General features: G+C 47.2%; 1 protein-coding gene across 7 annotated transcripts in view; it reads left to right on the forward strand.

Moving 5' to 3' along the window:
• The window catches only part of ANK1 (ankyrin 1), a 120,775-nt gene that overhangs the window by 30,539 nt on the left and 71,912 nt on the right, over window positions 1-18,324 (forward strand). For all 7 annotated transcript variants that reach the window (XR_010794969.1, XM_066639197.1, XM_066639202.1 and 4 more), the window contains exons 3-5: window positions 14,302-14,400; window positions 15,210-15,308; window positions 18,221-18,319. Coding sequence is in view for 6 of the 7 variants with exons in the window: in XM_066639197.1 (XP_066495294.1) it covers window positions 14,302-14,400; window positions 15,210-15,308; window positions 18,221-18,319 (297 nt within the window). In the remaining variant the exon portion in view is untranslated. The remainder of the gene's footprint in view (window positions 1-14,301; window positions 14,401-15,209; window positions 15,309-18,220; window positions 18,320-18,324) is intronic.

The following is an 18,324-nucleotide window of genomic DNA, read 5'->3' on the forward strand; positions in this document are numbered from 1 at the left end:
TGCAAAAGCATTCTGCGGTTACTTGTCCTCCCTGTGGTTTCCTTTGAGGAGAAGCAGGAGCCCGACCCTCAAGGCAATCCTTTTTCTACCAGGTAGGCATTGTGGGGAGGGGTTTTGGCCCAACAATGGCTCTTAATGCATAGAATATTCTGTTCCGAGGCCTGTCCTGTTTTGCTAACAGAGCAGAGCCCTTCAGTGAAGGAGAGCCCAGGAGTCGGTGCCCTTGGGAAGTCCATTGTGCATTCACTACCTGCGCTCAGAGGCGAGGTGGGGAAGCCTACAGTCAGACAGTGACTCAACGGCCTCATCTAGATGCGCGGCACCACCATGACTAAGCGCGGTGCCACGTCTACGGCCTTCCCAGACCCACAGGGGACCTGGGTTTGCATGGGAAGTAGCTCTCTTGCATTCCCTCCTTGCCCTCCCCCTTGAGACTTTTCCAACGAGCTCTCCAAACTTGAGATATGTTTGGCTTTTGGGATCAAGGGCTGGCAGACCCTTAGACAGGCAGTCCTGCTTTGTCTCATCTCTCAGCAACATTGTTCAGACAAGGCCCAGCAGACCTTGGAGTTTTAGACTAAACAGTGGCACGGGATTGGTTGTCTGGGATCATCTGATTCCCCAGGTAGAAGGATTCTGCTGTGCTCAAGTCCCTGCATGAATTCCCTGCAGTTCCATCTTCCAACCTTCTGGGGTGGCACAGGGGTAGGGAACCACGTTGGACACAGAGCTTCTGACTGAAGCAGGGGCAGCCCAAGACCCTCTGGTGCCGAAGACAGCCAGGAAATTGCCTCATTCTTGGAAATTGCCAACCATTCTTCCTCCTCCTTCCACTCCCTGGATTTAGAAAGAAAGAGGAGGATGGATTGGAAGAGGATGTGTGGAGAAGGGTAGTGGGAGAGAACTACACTGTTCTCCTCCATGCATCCTCTTCCTCTCTGTTCCTCTTTTCCTTCATAAATCCAGGGTGGAGAAGTGGCAGAGGTGGGCTGGCAGTGAATGCATCTGATCAGTCCTTCTCCTGAAATGACCACCTCATGTATGGACCCGCCCCAGGTTGGAGTCCCTTGGCGACTGATATGGATGAGTCAAAGCTTGCCAGGATTCATCTCCTGCTGTACCATTTCAGACTGCAAGTGTGTGATGGATACTTAAGTGATTTAGGGTGCAATCCTAAGCCACTTTCCAGCACCAGCATAAGGACAATGCAGCTCCTCAGTAAGGGAACAAAGCATTCCCTTACTTTGAGGAGGCCTCCATGAGTGCCACCCAACTGCAGGATGCGGCACATGTCCCATTGGCACCACTATGCCAGTGCTGGAAAGTTGGTTAGGATCTGCAGCTGTGCCTGTGGGGCATGCGCTGCATCCAGCAGTTGGGGGGCAGTCACGGAGGCCTCCTTAAGGTAAGGCAATGTTTATTCCCTTAACCTGGAGTTGCATTGCCCTTCCCTCGGTCCTGGAAAGTGGGTTAGGATTGCGCCCTTAAGGTACTTGATTGAATCGTCCTTCACACAAAATAGGATTCCCTAGAGGTGCGCAGCCATCCTGTTGGAGACAATGATCTGCTTTCTCCCTCACAATTGAGTTTTGTATGCCTGGAAGTATTTTGCAGGGGAGCAATCAAATGTTGGTTTTCCCCACCTGCAGCCCGAAAGGGTACAGCAAAGGTCACGTGGGGACTTCTGCATATGCATTTTAATTCTCATTTCTGTAATCCAGAATGTTTTGTTCTCTGCATTTCCATTGCCCATGGTCAAGATACTTAGGCGACTGTACTCTATAGTGATCCTAGCCAGGAGTCAAATGTGATCCCCAAATTGCCGATGGCAATGATGATTTATCATTTCACAGCTTTTTGGGGATGCCTCAAGCCAGGTGAGGGAACTAGCCCCCCTTCCCCAAATTTTCTCCACTGCAGAGACCTGGGAAGGGTGCCTGCACTTCATCGCTTGCCAAGAGGGAGAGTGTCACTGGCCATGCCTCCCCATGATGTCACTGTGCCCACAGATTATGTTCCCAATATCCATGTGTCTGAAGGACACACACACACCTTTCAGTTCTCTCTGTGTGTATTCGCTGAAGACACGGAAGGGGATCGACTGAGTTGTCCTCTACTTCCCCTTTCCCCTAAATTCTGTGGCACAGATAACATGTGGGAGGTGTCAGCCTCAGTTCACACAGAGCGTTGAAGAAACTCAGAAGGTGCAAGAATCTGTCTCACTGCTTCCGAGCACCTCCAAAGGCTGATATGTCTCTTCCCCAAATCCTCTGCATGCACCAGTGATCTGGGAAGTGATCTGGGAAGTGATCTGGGAAGGGTGGGAGTAATATATGCAAAGACTTCAATACCTACATTTCAAATTAGAATAATTCAGTACAAGTCTACCCACGGTATTCATGGCAGGGTTCTGTTCCGGAACCCCATGGATACAGAAATCTGCGGATTCCCGGGAGGGGGGCAAATTTAAAGGACTATTTTTAAAAACAAAACAAAACTGTGTTTCCTACCTTCACACAGCAAAACTGCACCATTTCCAAGCCTCCAGCGCTATTTTTAGAGCTGAAAGATCAACTTCCGGGTCGTACTGGGGTTCCTGGCTCTTCCCAGGTTCGCTCCAGAATGCCTTGTGATTTTACTTCATGAAGGTAGGACCCAATTTTGGCACATAAAAAAAGCCCTATAAATTTGACCCTGGGTTATCTGCTGGCATCCATGGTGAGTTAAATCTTGTAGTTCAACAAACCGTAACAAAGAGTCTTCTGGAATCTTAAAGGCTTACCGATTTATTTCAGCGTAATCTCCAGATGATAGACTCTCTGTTGTTTTTACTGCAACAGACGAACATGGCTGTCCCTCTGGAAGCTGTCAACAAAATTACAATATTAAATTACAATAATTTAAACCCGGGAAATCAAAATCCATACACCAGCCATTACTAGCAATGTTATCTCAAAAACAGACTAAAAGGATGTATAATCAATTGGCTTCTGTTTGCTGAGCATTAAAACATCTTTATTGCTTCCAGCATCTTACAGCACACTCCTATATGTGTCTACTCAGAAGTAAGCCCCCCTAGGCTGCAATCCTATGCACAGTTTCCTGTGGGTAAGCCCCATTGAACTCAATGGAACTTACTTCTAAGTAGACATGCATAGGATTAGGCTCCTAAATTCATGGAACTTACTCTCATGGAAGTGTGAATAGGATTTCAGCTTTAATGTTTCTAACCCTTCCTTCTCTGATTGTGTGTATATATATATGTGGAGCAGATATCTATATCTATATATGTGTGTGTGTGTGTGTGTGTGTGTGTGTATGTATGTATGTATGTGTGTATGTATGTGTGTGTGTGTGTATGAAACATTACATTATTAAATTCTCACTAACAATCAGAGAAGGAAGGGTTAGAAACATTAAAGCTGAAATCCTATTCACACTTCCATGAGAGTAAGTTCCATGAATTTAGGAGCCTAATCCTATGCATGTCTACTTAGAAGTAAGTTCCATTGAGTTCAATGGGGCTTACCCACAGGAAACTGTGCATAGGATTGCAGCCTAGGGGGGCTTACTTCTGAGTAGACACATATAGGAGTGTGCTGTAAGATGCTGGAAGCAATAAAGATGTTTTAATGCTCAGCAAACAGAAGCCAATTGATTATACATCCTTTTAGTCTGTTTTTGAGATAACATTGCTAGTAATGGCTGGTGTATGGATTTTGATTTCCCGGGTTTAAATTATTGTAATTTAATATTGTAATGTTTCATACACACACACACACATACATACACACATACATACATACATACACACACACACACACACACACACACACACATATATAGATATAGATATCTGCTCCACATATATATATACACACACATATATCCACATACATATCTCCACACACACACGCACACATATACATGTGGAGCAGATATATATATATATATATCCAACACTTTACTGCCCATTTTTTAATTGATAGCATCTCTGCTCCCCCCCCCCGACCACCAGCTTCCTGCAGAGTTCCAGTGTGCTTAATTAAACAATAACTATGGGGTCCAATGGAATTACAATTTTGGTCATTTCTCTAATGACACTAATTATCCTTTTCTAAAATATTTGAATAGACAGACACGATCACCATACGTGCAAAAGATATCTTTAAGAATTATTACACTGACAATCACAAGGAAGAACTGTGAAATAGGTCTTTAGGCCATTAAAGAGTGAGATGTCAACAAACCATGATTTAAAACATAATTCTCTATATCAGTGGTTCTCACACATTTAGCACTGGGACCCACTTTTTAGTATGAGAATCTGTCAAGACCCACCAGAAGTGGTGTCATGACTGCAAGTGACATCATCAAGCAGGAAAGGCTGAAATCCTACCCACACTTATCCAGGAGTAAGTCCCATTTACTGTCATTGTTAGAAGAATATACATAGTAGCTTGTTAAAAGTATAGATCTGTAACATTTTCCCAAGTGCAGTCACATCCCATGGGAGCATCAAGTCTAATATATTAAAAATAAAATATTGAAATGATGGGAACCCATCTGAAATTGGCTCGCAACCCACCTAGTTTGAGAAACAGTTTGAGAAACAGTGCTCTATATTAATATTCTTATTTGTGTACCGCTTTTCAACTGAGAAGTTCAAAAAGTGTTTCACACAGGCAAAATAAGATGGTTCCCTGTTCCTAAAGGGCTCGCAGTCTAAAATAGTGATTTTCAGCCGGTGTGTGATGAAAGGTCCACGCATGTGCTGCGGGAGTTTGGAGCACAGTGGATAAAAATAGATGGAAAACTCTTCTGGGTTTTCTGCGGCTCTGTTTCTAAAGCAACTGTGTGTAGGAACGAATTGTCTGTCCTTTTACCTCTACCTGCTCTGCTGGAAGACTCTGCAGGCGGAGAAAGAGGGACAGATGATTTGTTACTACAGGCGGTTGCTCTAGAAACCGAGCCGCAGAAGCCGGAAGAGTCTCTTGGAAGCCAGAAGTGACATTGCAAGAAGTGAAGAGCATAGAGAAGACCATAGAGGTCAATGTACCGTGAGAAGGAAACAGTTGAAAACTGTGGGTCTAAAAAAATGCACGAAGAGGATGCCAGCAAAAGCCTTTGAAAAGGATGCTCTGCTTGGATGAATAAGTACAGTTGCTTTCCTGTTGCTTAACATAAGAGACCCACCACTTAAAAGGCGCTTCTTTATCCCAGTTATCAGGGATAAGGGAGAGACTTCTCACTCCCAGAGGTGTAACGCTCTGCCCTGGTGCCAGGGCAGTGGACATTGTGACTTTGCTTCTGGGTTCTCCCCAGAGGAAGGGAGCACACACTGCGATGGCTTCATGCCCCTCCCCATTCTCTCTTCTGTGAAGCAACCTCCACAAGAGAAGGAACTAGGCATGAAGCCATCGCAGCGAGCACTGGGGTGAACCCAGAAGTGAGTGCCTTGCGCCATCGATTCTCCCTGGAGGAGGAGGCATTGGTGGCTTCACCCCACATTCCTTCTCTTGTGGATGCTTCCCTTTGAAGGAGAAGGAACCAGGGGAGCGATGCCACCAGCACCTCCTCCATAACTAGGATGCAGCCTGAGGGGCAGTCATGGCATAGACTTGCCTGTCTATGCCCATCTTGGCATAGAGCCTAGGGCATGTACTACTCAGGCTAGTGCCCTAGTTATGCTTCTGCTCATACACACCCATAAGATGTAAAGATCTGGTGCTTACAGCAGGAGAACAGATACCAAAGGCACTTACAACCTGGGCTGGCCCAAGACCTCCTGGCACCTGATGTCCCTGGATTGGAAAAGGGATGGAACAGAAGAGGAAGTGTGGAGAAGAGTTGGGCGGTGGGAGATCTTGCTAACTGCCCCCCTCTTCTTTTTCCCAATTCAGGGAGTGGGAGGAGGAGTGGTGGCAAGTGGGTGAATGGAGATCAGCACCCCTTGCTAAACCACCGCCTGAGGCAAATCCCTCAGTTGGCCTCACGGATAGGCCAGCTATGGTTACAACTTCCAGAGTGGTAGCCATGTTAGTCTGTAGTCTTTCCCCCATTTGCCTCCTACTGCTCCCTGTGTTTATAAAAGAAAATTAGAAGAAAGCAGAAGAGGAAGTGTGGAGGAGGGAAGAGTGGTGGGCTAGAGAGGTTCCGTCAAGCCATAACTAGTTTGCTAGTCTGCTAGCAGCTGCTAGTCTCCTCCCAGCCCACAAATTCCTCTTGGAAGAAAACTGTGGCATCTTCTAGCACTAGCAGTGTTCTGCAGGGCATTCTGGGGAAAAATGGCAGCCTGCAGGAGGAGCATCAATGCCACTGGCAAATTTCTCCCGCCCTGAAGATGGTACCCAACACTCTCTGAAAGACAGAAAGATATCCCCCTCCCAGCTTGTAACAGGAGCTACAAAGTCGGAGGGGGGATTTTCAACCCCTCCTTCTCCAGGACAAGCTGCACAGAAGCAGTACTGCTTTTAGCACAGCCCTCGTTCATTTCAAGAGGGGTTGTGAAGAACGTTCACTGGACTGGATCTGTCTTCAGTGGCCCATCATGGTACCCCAGTTCTACCTCCAGAAGCATCTGCCTTGCTTCACCTCATCATTGGTCCTCCTTTCTTCCTGGATCTTGCCTACTGATGTAATGTGTTTTGACCCTGTTCCTCTGTTGAAAGAAATGAGTTGTGCTAAGAGCCTCTCTCTTCCTCACATGCATGCCCGGGCTTGGATCCAGCCCCTTGACTCTTGGAGGCAGCTGCTGTTTGTTCTTAATTAGGAATGACGGTTATGCTCGCTAACGAGTCGGGCTGCTTCAAACTCAGCTCCCACCCCAGAAAATGGGGGGAGGGCAGGAGCCCTCGTGGGTAGCAGAGCTACAACCTCATGCACCCAGCTCCGGGGTATATTTCCTCACCCATCACTGATCAGAAATAAATAGTTGTTCAAGGTGCCCGCCATGATCTCTCATAGCTGACTAGGAGGATTGAAAGTAAAAAAGGGAGGAAGGGAAAATTTAATTGTGTTTTGCTCGCTCTGGGGTGGGGGCACTCCAGGATGTGTTGTCATCCTCCTCACTGTGCACTGTCTGAATGTTAAGGCAGGCTGCATATACACTGTGACTAACTTCTCCTGAATTGACCCCTGCAGGCGTGAACAATGTAGGAGAAAAGATAATCGCGGGCGTATTTATTTGCAAACGTATTTACACCTTGGCGCCCTGAGATTAGAATACTGGTCCGAACTTTCTTTTGCAAGGGGGAAAGAGAAATGACACACCGGTGATGACATGTGTTTGCAACAGCCCACATCACTGGGGACTCCACGAGGTCCGTCGTGATTAAAAGCGCTTTATTAAAAGAGGCCCCCTTGCACCTTTAAGAGTAGCTCGCCGAAATGCCTTTTTTATTGAATGAGAGCAGGCTTTGAAGCAGGCAATTGACTCCGTTAATGGGGAAATTACAATTCAGAAATCAGCAGCAGCAATTAAACGCACACATCCCAGAAGCTGCAGTCAGAAGCCTATGCTGGGCTGTACACGGATCTTACCAGGCTGTTCCTCCCTCACCCTTACTGGTTCACAGACAAAAAGTAGGGAGCACTCTTGGGGCCTCATAACACCCCTAGTGCCACGGCAAGGGGTCCTCTCCCAGAAGAAGCTTCTGCGGCTCTCCACCATCAGCTGATCCTGCCCTCTCTTCTTCCCTGAGCCCCCCCAGCTCACACCACTCATTGCTAACAGCTCCGAGTACTGTGCTGTTACTCTGCAGCAGCCTGCAGTAGGTGCATTCATTAATCATCCCGCCAGCCCAGATTCCTTTCCCTTCCTTTTTCAAACTGCCTGTTTTGCAGTGCGGACCCTGCTTTCTTTTAGGGGACGGAGGTTTCGACGAACAACTAAGGAGCGAATTGTTTGGTATGCAGGTCATTGGCTATTGTGAACGTGACCACCATTTTACTCCAGTGAAATGCTGTGTGTGTGAGATGAACCCTGGAATGCTACGGCGATGGTCAGTGGCGATTTTCATCCGGTGTGCTGCGGCACATTGGTGCACCATGAAAGGCCCGCAAGTGTGCTGCGGAAGTTTGGCGCACAGCGGTTGAAAATGACTGAAACACTTCTGGGTTCTGAGGCTCTGTTTCTAGGGCAACTGTCTGTAGGAATAAGAACATCAGAAGAGCCCTGCTGGATCAGGCGAAAGGCCCATCTAGTCCAGCTTCCTGTATCTCACAGTGGCCCACCAAATGCCCCAGGGAGCACACAAGACAACAGACACAATCTGAGTCCTGGTACCCTCCCCTGCACCTGGCAATCACAGGCAGCCTACCTCTAAAACCAGGAGTTTGCACATACCTACCATAACTTGTAAATCGTGATGAACTTTTCCTCCAGAAATTTGTCCAATCCCCTCTTAAAGGCATCTAGGCAAGATGCCATCACTAATTCCTGTGGCAAGGAGTTCCACAGACTAATTACATGCTGGGTATGAATTACACGCTGGGTATGAATGGTCATACCTGGACAGAATGAATGGTCTGTATTTCTTCCTCCACTGGCTGCATCTTGGTGGAGCCTGCTGGGGAAGAGGGACGGACCATTCATTACTGCAGACAGTTACCCTAGAAACAGAAGCCCAGAACCCAAAGAGTCTCCTGGAAACCAGAAGTGTCCTCACAAGAGGCAAAGACCACAGAGAAGATCATAGAGGTCAGTGTGTTACAAGAAGAAAAACGTTGAGAAAAGCTGCTGTAGATGGACAGCTGATCTTTAAAAAAAACAAATCAATAGCTTAGGGCTAGTGCCACAGATGGGGCCTTATGGGGGCAATCTCTAGGGTCCTTATCCAGCCATGGGTCCAGCTGGGATGAATCTGGCCTGTCTGGAACAACTGCATGAGTTGCAACAATATAGAGCTAGAAAATACAGTCGCTCGGTGACTCTGTGACTTTTTACTTCTGTGTGCGACTTGTGTGAAAAGATCAGGAACTTGCTTCTGGGGTACGATGTTGCTTTAATGCCTAGGGCTGATGGGCTTGTACACAGCTTCTTTCCTGGAGAAAGCCAAGGTAGCAATCACCCTGCTTCCTTAGACGCCACTGCTGAGAGCTGATGAAAGCCCTGTAGGCTTCAGTGGATCGATCCATTCCTGTACACAGCCCTGGCTTTCACCCGCATCAGGCACTCTTCCAGACTTCTTTCTTTCATTCCTTGACTTGGAAAGAAGGCAATGGCACCAGCAAATAGGGCCAAGCCTTGGTGTCACTGCTGCCCCAGTGCATTGTTGTGTGCAAACCTCCACATTTGCATCTCTTGGGGTCCTCTGTTTTGTTTGTTCACCTTCGATAATGAGCTTGGAGCAAAGCTAGCAGGCTGAACCAGACTGGCTCAAATACTATATGTTCATTTGAACATATTGAGTCAGACCATTGACTGATGTTGCTTGTTCTGCCAGCCAGTGGCTCACTGTAGTCTCAAGTTGGAGCACTGCCTTATCTTATTTGTTCTGCCAGCGACTCACTAGGGTCTCAAGCTGTGGTCTTTTCCATCACCGACTGTCTTATTTTTATAACCTGGGAACTGGCCATTGCTCAAACACCCGGGTTTCCCAGGTTTCAAAGTGCTGTGGTGGTTCTGGTGTTAGGTTCTAGAAGATCCCAGTTCAAATCCATGAAACTTCCTCGAACCAGCCCACTATTTCTCATCCTCACCTACTTCACAGGGTTGTTGTGAGGACAAAAAGAAAAAAAGGGGCCATGTATGCCACCCGGAGCTCTGTGGGGGAAGGGCAGTATACAAAATGTGACAAAAATGAAACTGAAAGAAGTAGGTCTGTCCAGAAGCTTTGTGTTCTCTCACTTCCCAAGCCAGGAGACCCGAGTTCTTCTCTCAAAAACTCTAATTCTGCCCTGTGGATAAATAATGCAGATTTGAGCATATTTGCATCAGTGGGTTAGTTGTGAATAATTAAATTTGCTGCGATGGCAGTAATAGTTGTCATTTTTGAGGCACAAAAGAGAGCAGCAGAAGGGGAGGCGTTTGTAGCCTTTTTTTCTCCAAACATGAGGGCTAGAAACTTGTTTGTTTCTTTGAAGAAAGAAAGAACCATTAAAGCACAATTCTCAGGGAGATACATGTCACACTGTATAGTAAATTTGCTCTGCAAAGTTACGGAGATGCAGAATATGTGTGGTTTTACCTTTAAGTCTAGATGTGGTAGTGATGTGGGGGTGTGTGTGTGTGTGTGTGTGTGGCTGGTGCTGATACAGTAGTGAGAGCTGGTAGTTGGTTCTGCACTTCTCAACATGATGATACTATCACAAAATTGTCCCTGGAGGATAACTGATGTTCTTGTTCTGGAGTTTAACCTGTAGCACTGAAGTCTTCCTTTCTAGATTTCTGTGTATCTTTGTAGAGTAAGGATCAGCTTATATAAGCCGCAGAGCCAGGCAGGGAAGCTTTGCTGGGCTGTACCACTCCAGACCACATAGAGGGGGGTTGTGTGTCAGAATGGTCCCATATAACACATCAGGGAGTGCACAGGGGATATTTAATATGGGGGGGGGGAAGTGTTCAGACATACAAACATCCCAGCTGCAGCCTTAGGTGCTACAGTTCAGGCAAAGTCTTATCCCTTGGTTATCCTGGTTGTATAAGCTGTTCCTCAGTGTAATGTCATGGGGGGGCTACAGCACTATCAGAGTCTAGGGGGAAAAGGTGTCATCTTCGTGTTATGCGCTCACATTACATCAGGGCTGGGTACCTGCTGCACTAAGGGAGACATTTAAGAAATCAATGTCACGAGAGCCCAGATCTTGTGGCAAAGGAAGCTACACTCCACAGCCATAAGTTGTGCAGATGTGCTTTTTGCCTTCTTATTATTTTGCAGTTTTCTTCTTCTGCACATTTTACTCTGCATCATTTAGATAATTTTGCTCTAGTCATGGGGAGGAGTAAGGAATCATGCCAGCCTGTAGTGCTGTGAGATTGCACCCTGGAAATCCCATTGGGATGGGGCCATAGCTCGTTAGCATTGCACCTGCTCTCAATTGCAAACCGGTTTCAATCTCTGGCATCTCTAGGAAGAGGTGGGCAAGACCCCAATCTGAAACCCTGGAGAGCTACTGCCTGTCAGTGTGGAAAGTTCTGAACTAGATGGATCAAGGGTCTGACTCAATACAAGGCAACCAGCAGTTGCTCTGGCTTCTGAGATGGCCCTCCACACTTTCAGGCACATCATACAGCCATGGGGACTAGGAACTTGATTGTTTTGTGTGTGTGAGTTTTTTTTTCCCTTCCCCAAAAGGAAAAGGTGAGGTTCTGATATGCGCAACCCTGTTTCATGTGCTCTGTTGCTGCCTCCTGGAATGGAATGAAAATTATGTTAGTGGCTAAACTCTGGGCAAGAATCCTGCGTTTTGAAGAGCAGTGTGCCCGAAAGGTGCCTGGGAAGGGCAGGGGACAGTCAGGGAAAAGTTAGGAAGAATCTGGATGGAAAAGGAATCTCTGTTGTCTAGATCAGTCCATGCATCTACTGATGAGAAACTCTGGAGCTTGTTCTGTGAAGACCCTGGCGCCTTTGTGCCACCTCGGTTTTGTGTTTTTCCTACTGTTTTCCCATGATCCAATTGCACCTTTTGCCTTTGCACCCCAGGGAATATCAGACTTGTGGTCAAGGTCCAACCTCACGTGTCCTGTATGTGATAAAAGAGGGATACGTGTAGTCAGACCTCTCCCACAAGCCCTGTATTCTCACAAACCGCGCAAGAGACCTTTCACCTGCCATCTGATCATCACTGCCATCTGTGCCACCACCAGTCTCGATTCCATCCTCATCACCGCCGCTGTCAGAGAAAAAAGCATCAGCATTTTTTGTCACCTCCTCCTGTGTCATGCGCCACTCTAGACGCCCAGCAGTAAGGCGAAAAAAAAGACTTCGGATGGCCCCAAGAAGCTGCACCTTGATGAAAGGAAACAGGAGTCTAAATGGAAAGAAACCTTGGAATTGCTTGCAGGCGAGGGGTTTGGGTGGCTGGAGGAAGGGTGGATGCTTCAGTACAGGGAGGGCATAGCAAGTAGTTCCAAAAGAAGGATAATGTGTGTGTAGGATCAATAGGGACTAGAGCCTTGCAGCCCACAAGTTGACTCATTATTTCAAATCAGTTTGTACATATCAGCTTTCCTCAACTCTGCAGTTCCAGTCCCCTTGCACCCCTCCACTCTGCCCCTTCTCTTCCTGCCTGTCCTTTCTCAGTCTCTCCCTCCAGGCCCTTCCTCTCTCCCTTCATCCTTCTGCATCTAATTGCATCTCTAATGCAATTATTACATTAATTTTGATGGGAAAAATTCAGTGGGGAAAATTCTATGGGAAAAATTCATTCCAAAGCCATTCCATCCATCTGTTCTGCATGTGTTTCCTCTGCCATGGATTATCCTTGGGATTTGCCTCAGTGTTCCCCATCTGTAAAATGGGTAAATGTTTCCTACAAGCTCGGTTTCTTGACTGCACAATGCCTAGGTATAGCTTGGCTTATATGACTTGGCTCACTTCCTTGAGTTACCTGTTTCCCAAGTACACTATTTCCTAGGGTGCTTTTAGCCTGAATGTTGTGATTGGTGCTGGCCTCATACCACTTGTGCAAGTTAGTGCGTGATGGCAGGGGGCTTGCAAGTACATGCAATGACTGCACGCCTGAGATAAATGGAGCATCAAGAGGCATGCAGGCTTCACCCCTGGGAATCTCCCAGAAACTGATATTTCAGGAACTGGCAACCTTGTTTTGCAATAGATCAGGTGGCCAATCAGCCAGACTGGCCAATCAGCCAGCCAATCAGCAAGACTATATATATGTGCAATTATGATATCACAGGTGTTAGGTATAGATGCTTGGCTTTTTCCTTGAGGAATAAAGGGCTGGCTGACATGAGTTCATTCCCCCATTCGCCCAGCAGGAGCTCAAACAAGCTAAATTGATGGATTTATCAGTGTGTCGTATCCCTGATAATCCCTAAGGAGTATTCCTAGTGACTGTTGCTGAACATTTCCCATAGATGTCCTGTCTATCCAAGCAGAGGTGAGTAGCTTGCTTGCCATTATGAAGAAATGTGGACCATCACAGACCTGCGAAACAAGGGCTAGAAAGTTGCTTTACAACACATGAAATGTATAGTAGTAGTTATTTATGGACCGCTTTTCAGCGAAATGTTCACAAGCGGTTTACAGAGAAAAAAAATCAAATAACGAATGGCTCCCTGTCCCAAAGGGCTCACAATCTAAAAAGATGCTAAAGAACACCAGCAGACAGCCACTAGAAAAGACACTGCTGGGATGAGGAGGCACTGGTACTCTCCGGGCACAATCCTAACCCCTTCTGTCAGTGCTTTCCAGCACTGACATAAGGGAAATGCAGCTCTGAACACCTTGCTTTGGAGACCTCCGTGAGTGACATCCAACTGCAGGATGCAGCACATGTCCCTTTGGCACCGCTGTGCCAGCGCTGGAAAGCACTGACAGAAGGGGTTAGGATTGCACCCTTCCCCTGCTGAACTGGGATTCTCTGGTTTCTAACAAGGAAGTCCCATCAGCAGTAGAAAGACTTGGGAGCTTCTCAGTCCTGCCATAATTTATTTCCAGGCCTTTGGAAGGTGCTGTACTATTAAATCAAGCAAGCAAGCAAACAAAAAACTATTTGGATAGAATTGTCATCTCCATTCTTTTGTGTCTGTCTGTGTGTGTGTGTGTGTTTATATCAATGTGTTTTCATATTTTGTCATATATTTGTCATGTCGAGATGTTGGTAAAAATTCTATATTCAAAATTAGCCTCCTTCCGGTTTATTTTTGCAAATCTGTCTGGAATTTTTACCCAAATGTGTCAGCCTTGCTAATTCTAGTTCCAAACTTGAAATAACCATTTGCTTTGTTTTTCCTTGCTATTTCTAGACTTCCCTGTTTACTGGCATCCTTAATTCTTGCAGACTTTATTCAGCTTTTTGTCTTGGAGACCTACTTTGGATTGTGACCAGTTTATTGTCCATATATTGGAGAATGTCCTTAAGATATGACAGCAATGCAATAAAGAGATCTCTCTATCACATGCGTGCATGCACACACGCACCTCTGTCTCTCTGTCACACACCGGCAGCACTTAATAGGGCTAGTGGCATTGACAGGATATTGTTGTCCTGTCCCCCCCGTCACTTTGGGTTGAGTGACTTAGCATGTCTTGGTGTAATCAGAATCCCCCACCGGGCAGGCTGAGTGGAGAAGGGCAAGCAAGCACGACCTAACGGATTCTTTCCTCTTTCCAGAATGGGTTGAATGCTTTGCACCTGGCCTCCAAGGAGGGGCACGTCAAGATGGTGGCCGAACTACTGCACAAGGAAATTGTGTTGGAAACCACCACAAAGGTAAAAGTCCTGCGTGCCAGAAGGATGCTGTCAGACCTGACTCTGGGGTCGGTGATTGCGGAGGGCACCAATTTCCCATCCAGCAGAGCCTCTTGCTCCTTGACCAGCTCTGTGGCCGTGGATAGTCCAGCATAAGACTGAGCCATATCTTCGCTGTAGACGTAATGCTTAGTCCCTCTCCCCAGTGAATCCAGTGACATGCAGTGAGGTCCAAGGCTGGGGAGGCAGACCCAGAAATATGGTGGTGACACGATGACGTCACACTGCAAGGCATTCAGGAGGCTACCTCTCAGAGACTAGAACTTGCATCACCGACAGCTCAGCCTCCTCTGTGATTGCGCAGCCACTCAGAAATTTGGAGCATGTGCGTAATCCCAGGGGACGCTGAGCTGTCACTGCCTCATGTACACTGCCACTGTATATGAGACTGTTTTCACTGGAGGTACGAAAGGCTCTGAGGCTATTTTCATTGGAGCAGGGAAGGGGAGGGGAGGCTCTGCCTCCCCCGACCACATGTCCCTGCTGAATTCTGGGAGCTGTCATTCTGTAAAGGAGCGCTCAGGAGCTCAAACAGAGAATTCTTATCTCCCTTATCGAAGTACAGTTCTCAGGATCCTTTGAAGGAGGTCAACTGTCAGTTTGACATGTGTATCAGAAGGAAAACAGAAGGTGGCTGCTGTTCTCTGTTTGTTGGTCCAAAGTTCATAAAATAAAATGCTATCTTCTGTCTGTGCCCTGAGCTGATTCTTCCTCAGGCTGCCTGTCGTTTGTGTCTTGTCTGACCTTGGTATCTCCCCCGACTTTTCCAGAAAGGAAACACAGCCCTGCACATCGCAGCTCTGGCAGGACAGGAGGACGTGGTGCGAGAGCTGGTGAACTTTGGGGCCAATGTCAACTCACAGTCACAGGTAAGCTGAACTTTCTCCACCATTTCCCTTACCTGGAGCTCTAGGGCAGCAATTTTCAACCACTGTGCCACAGCACATTGGTGTGCCGTGAATGGTTCGCAGGCGTGCCGTGGGAGTTTAGGGGAGAGTCATGTATTCATAGGGCCGTTGGGAAGTGTGAACCCCTGGCACGATGGGCCTTGTCAATTGTCAAAAAAGCAGTGGTGTACCTTGACACTTTTAGCACCTTCTCAGTGTACCGTGAAAAAGAAAAGGTAGAAAATGGCTGCTGTAGGGCAAGAAACCATCAGGAGGCTTCCCCTCAGTGCCCGTGGATCTGTGCCCCAAGGACCTTTCAATCGAAACTTTGACACAAGGTAGACAACAGAGGGAAGGGGATGCAAGGATAAACAAGTGGCAAACATGCGGTTATTTCAGTTACACATTACGCAGCAAGCTAAATCACCCTAGTAAAACCTTAGTATATCCGTAGTAATTACCCTTTGGGTTTGAGTCTGACTGGCCTTACTTCACACACACGCACACACCCTCCACATTAGTTTCAAATGGAATGAGCCTTGTACATTCAAACCCACGCATGGCTCCTGACTCTGATTCCCGTGTCTGCATGGTGTGGTGTGCTGCTTCGGTCTTGGTCTGTCCCCAGCAGCATCTCTCCCTCATCCTACCAGCCAGCTGTCCACAGATCATCTGCTGTACCAGAACTGGGAGGGCATCCAGAGCTGTTAGATGAACACAGGGGAGGTGAGAGTGGCGCTGTCTTTCCATTTGTAATGGGAACTGTCGGCTGGCGCAAAAGCCCTCTGCTGGCTGCAAAGCAGCATCGTCTTGCCGTTAGAGCTCACTCCTGTGTACAGTGTTTGGGTTGCATAAGCAGGTATCTGAAGGTCAAGTAAGCACAGGGGAGACAGAGAGAAACAGTCTAGGAAAGCTTTGAGGCAGGTAGCAGTGGTGGTATAGAATTACTGATTGCAAGCCAAGGGGGCGGGGGAGCAAACTCTCTATTTTCATGACTGAACTGATGTCGGTCATTCTGATGGAGATCAGCACGCAAACACTCTCCCACAAACACCCCCCTTACCCTGCAATCCTTTTTGATCCTCTTTGCAATACGTACTCTTGAGCCCTTTTCCTAAAGGAAGCAAAGCTGGGTCTCCTTGCATGAAAGGGAAGCCACGTTGATTGGGAGCTCTGGACACTAAAATGCTGCTTTTCCCCCTAAGCCGGCGATGCTTTTGCTAAGTGGGTGAGTAAGCAGCTGGCAGACGCAGCCACTCGATTACATAGATGCGGTCCTGTTTTGCACTAGGTTAGCATTTTCCATTTCCTTCCGAGATGATTGTATTGTTCTTTGCTAAGCAGAATCCAAGTGGAATGGAGTAAAAATGCAGGAAGGTTCAATTAGGTTTCCCTCCTTCCTGGTTTCCTTCCTCGCTCCCTCTGCACCAGCTGTTTCTCTGTTGTTATAGGGGCTCTCCCAAGATACTTGGATGCCAGAAGTGGCAGATCCAAATCGCAAGCCATCCCCCAGCACAGGACACAATCTATGGGGAAATTCTCCTGCACAAACCCCATTGAAATGAGCAGGATGTACTCCACCCCCTTGGGGTCACTATGAGCAGAAGCTGGGTGGTCTCCCCTCTACTGTCGAGGAGTCCTTAAACGTGATGCTTTAATGTCACAGAGGGTTCCATAGGTTAGACCACAGGGCAGGCTTCTCTTCCTGGGATTTTCTCCCAGATTGCATCCTCTTTTCTCTCCCCCCCCCCCATAAAGCTCAGCACAAGTCACTGAGTATCTACACAGCATCTCACTCCTATCTTCAGAGCATCCCCCCATTTCCATTGGTTGCACCAGAGTGTGACAAAGAGCCAAGGGCCCAGAAACTGAATTTTTAAACATGTACATCGTTTCAGTGGGGATCTCCAACAGAATGTCTCATGGTTTGTGTTTGGGACTTGCAAGGACTCGCGATTTCAGAATTTGGGGGATATAGAAACAGCTGTGGTTCAACATCTATTTTCCACATACCAGGTTCCAGATTCAATTCCTGGTATCTCCAGACAGGGCAGAGCAAAATTTCTGTCTAAAATCCTTGAGAGATGCTGCCAGTCTGTGTTGACATTACTGGCTTAAATGGTGATTCAGTGTAAGGCAGCTTTCCATGACACCCTTTTTTCTTTCCCACCTTCCTGAAACATCCCCTCACTGTTTTACATAGTGCTTATGGGCTCTGCTTGTTGCTCTTTCTGGGAAAGGGGGTGGCTTCTGGAAAGTGGGAAAGAGTAAAGGTGTCCTTTCCCATTTCCTCCTTCCAGAAACATCTCTCCATAAAGTATTATTATCATCATCATCATCATCATCAGTATTTATATACCGCTTTTCAACAAAAGTTCACAAAGCGGTTTACAGAGAAAAATCAAATAACTAATGGTTCCCTGTCCCAAAAGGGCTCACAACCTAAAAGATGCAAAACACCAGCAGACAGCCACTAGAAAAGACACTGCTTGGGGTGAGGAGGGCCAGTTACTCTCCCCCTGCTAAATAAAAGAGGAGCACCCACTTGAAAAAGTGCCTCTTACCCAGTTAGCAAGGGTTAGCTAAAGTACAAGGGAGGAAGGGCTTTCTTTTTAACTTTGTAGCACACATCCCACCAACCCTCACAACATTTTACACACACGCACACGCACACATTGATTATATTGCTCTTCACAATGTGTCAAGTTCTTTATAGTTGCAGAGGGGATGCAAAGCATTCCATTTGGGGAAATGCCCGCAGTGTCTTTCTCCACCTCTGTCCTGATGCAAACCCACCCATTTCATCCTGTTGTACTTCTCTTTGAGCCGCTGCAGTAGGGATTCTTGGCTGCTGTGCACAGCTGGAAGTCAAGGTGCTGGTTCTGTCTTTCCAGAAAGGCTTCACACCCCTGTACATGGCAGCACAGGAAAACCACCTGGAAGTGGTCAAGTTCCTGCTAGAGAATGGCGCCAACCAGAATGTGGCCACGGAAGTGAG

The sequence above is a fragment of the Tiliqua scincoides genome, chromosome 11, assembly GCF_035046505.1.
Source record: "Tiliqua scincoides isolate rTilSci1 chromosome 11, rTilSci1.hap2, whole genome shotgun sequence".
Taxonomy (NCBI): Eukaryota; Metazoa; Chordata; class Lepidosauria; order Squamata; family Scincidae; genus Tiliqua; species Tiliqua scincoides.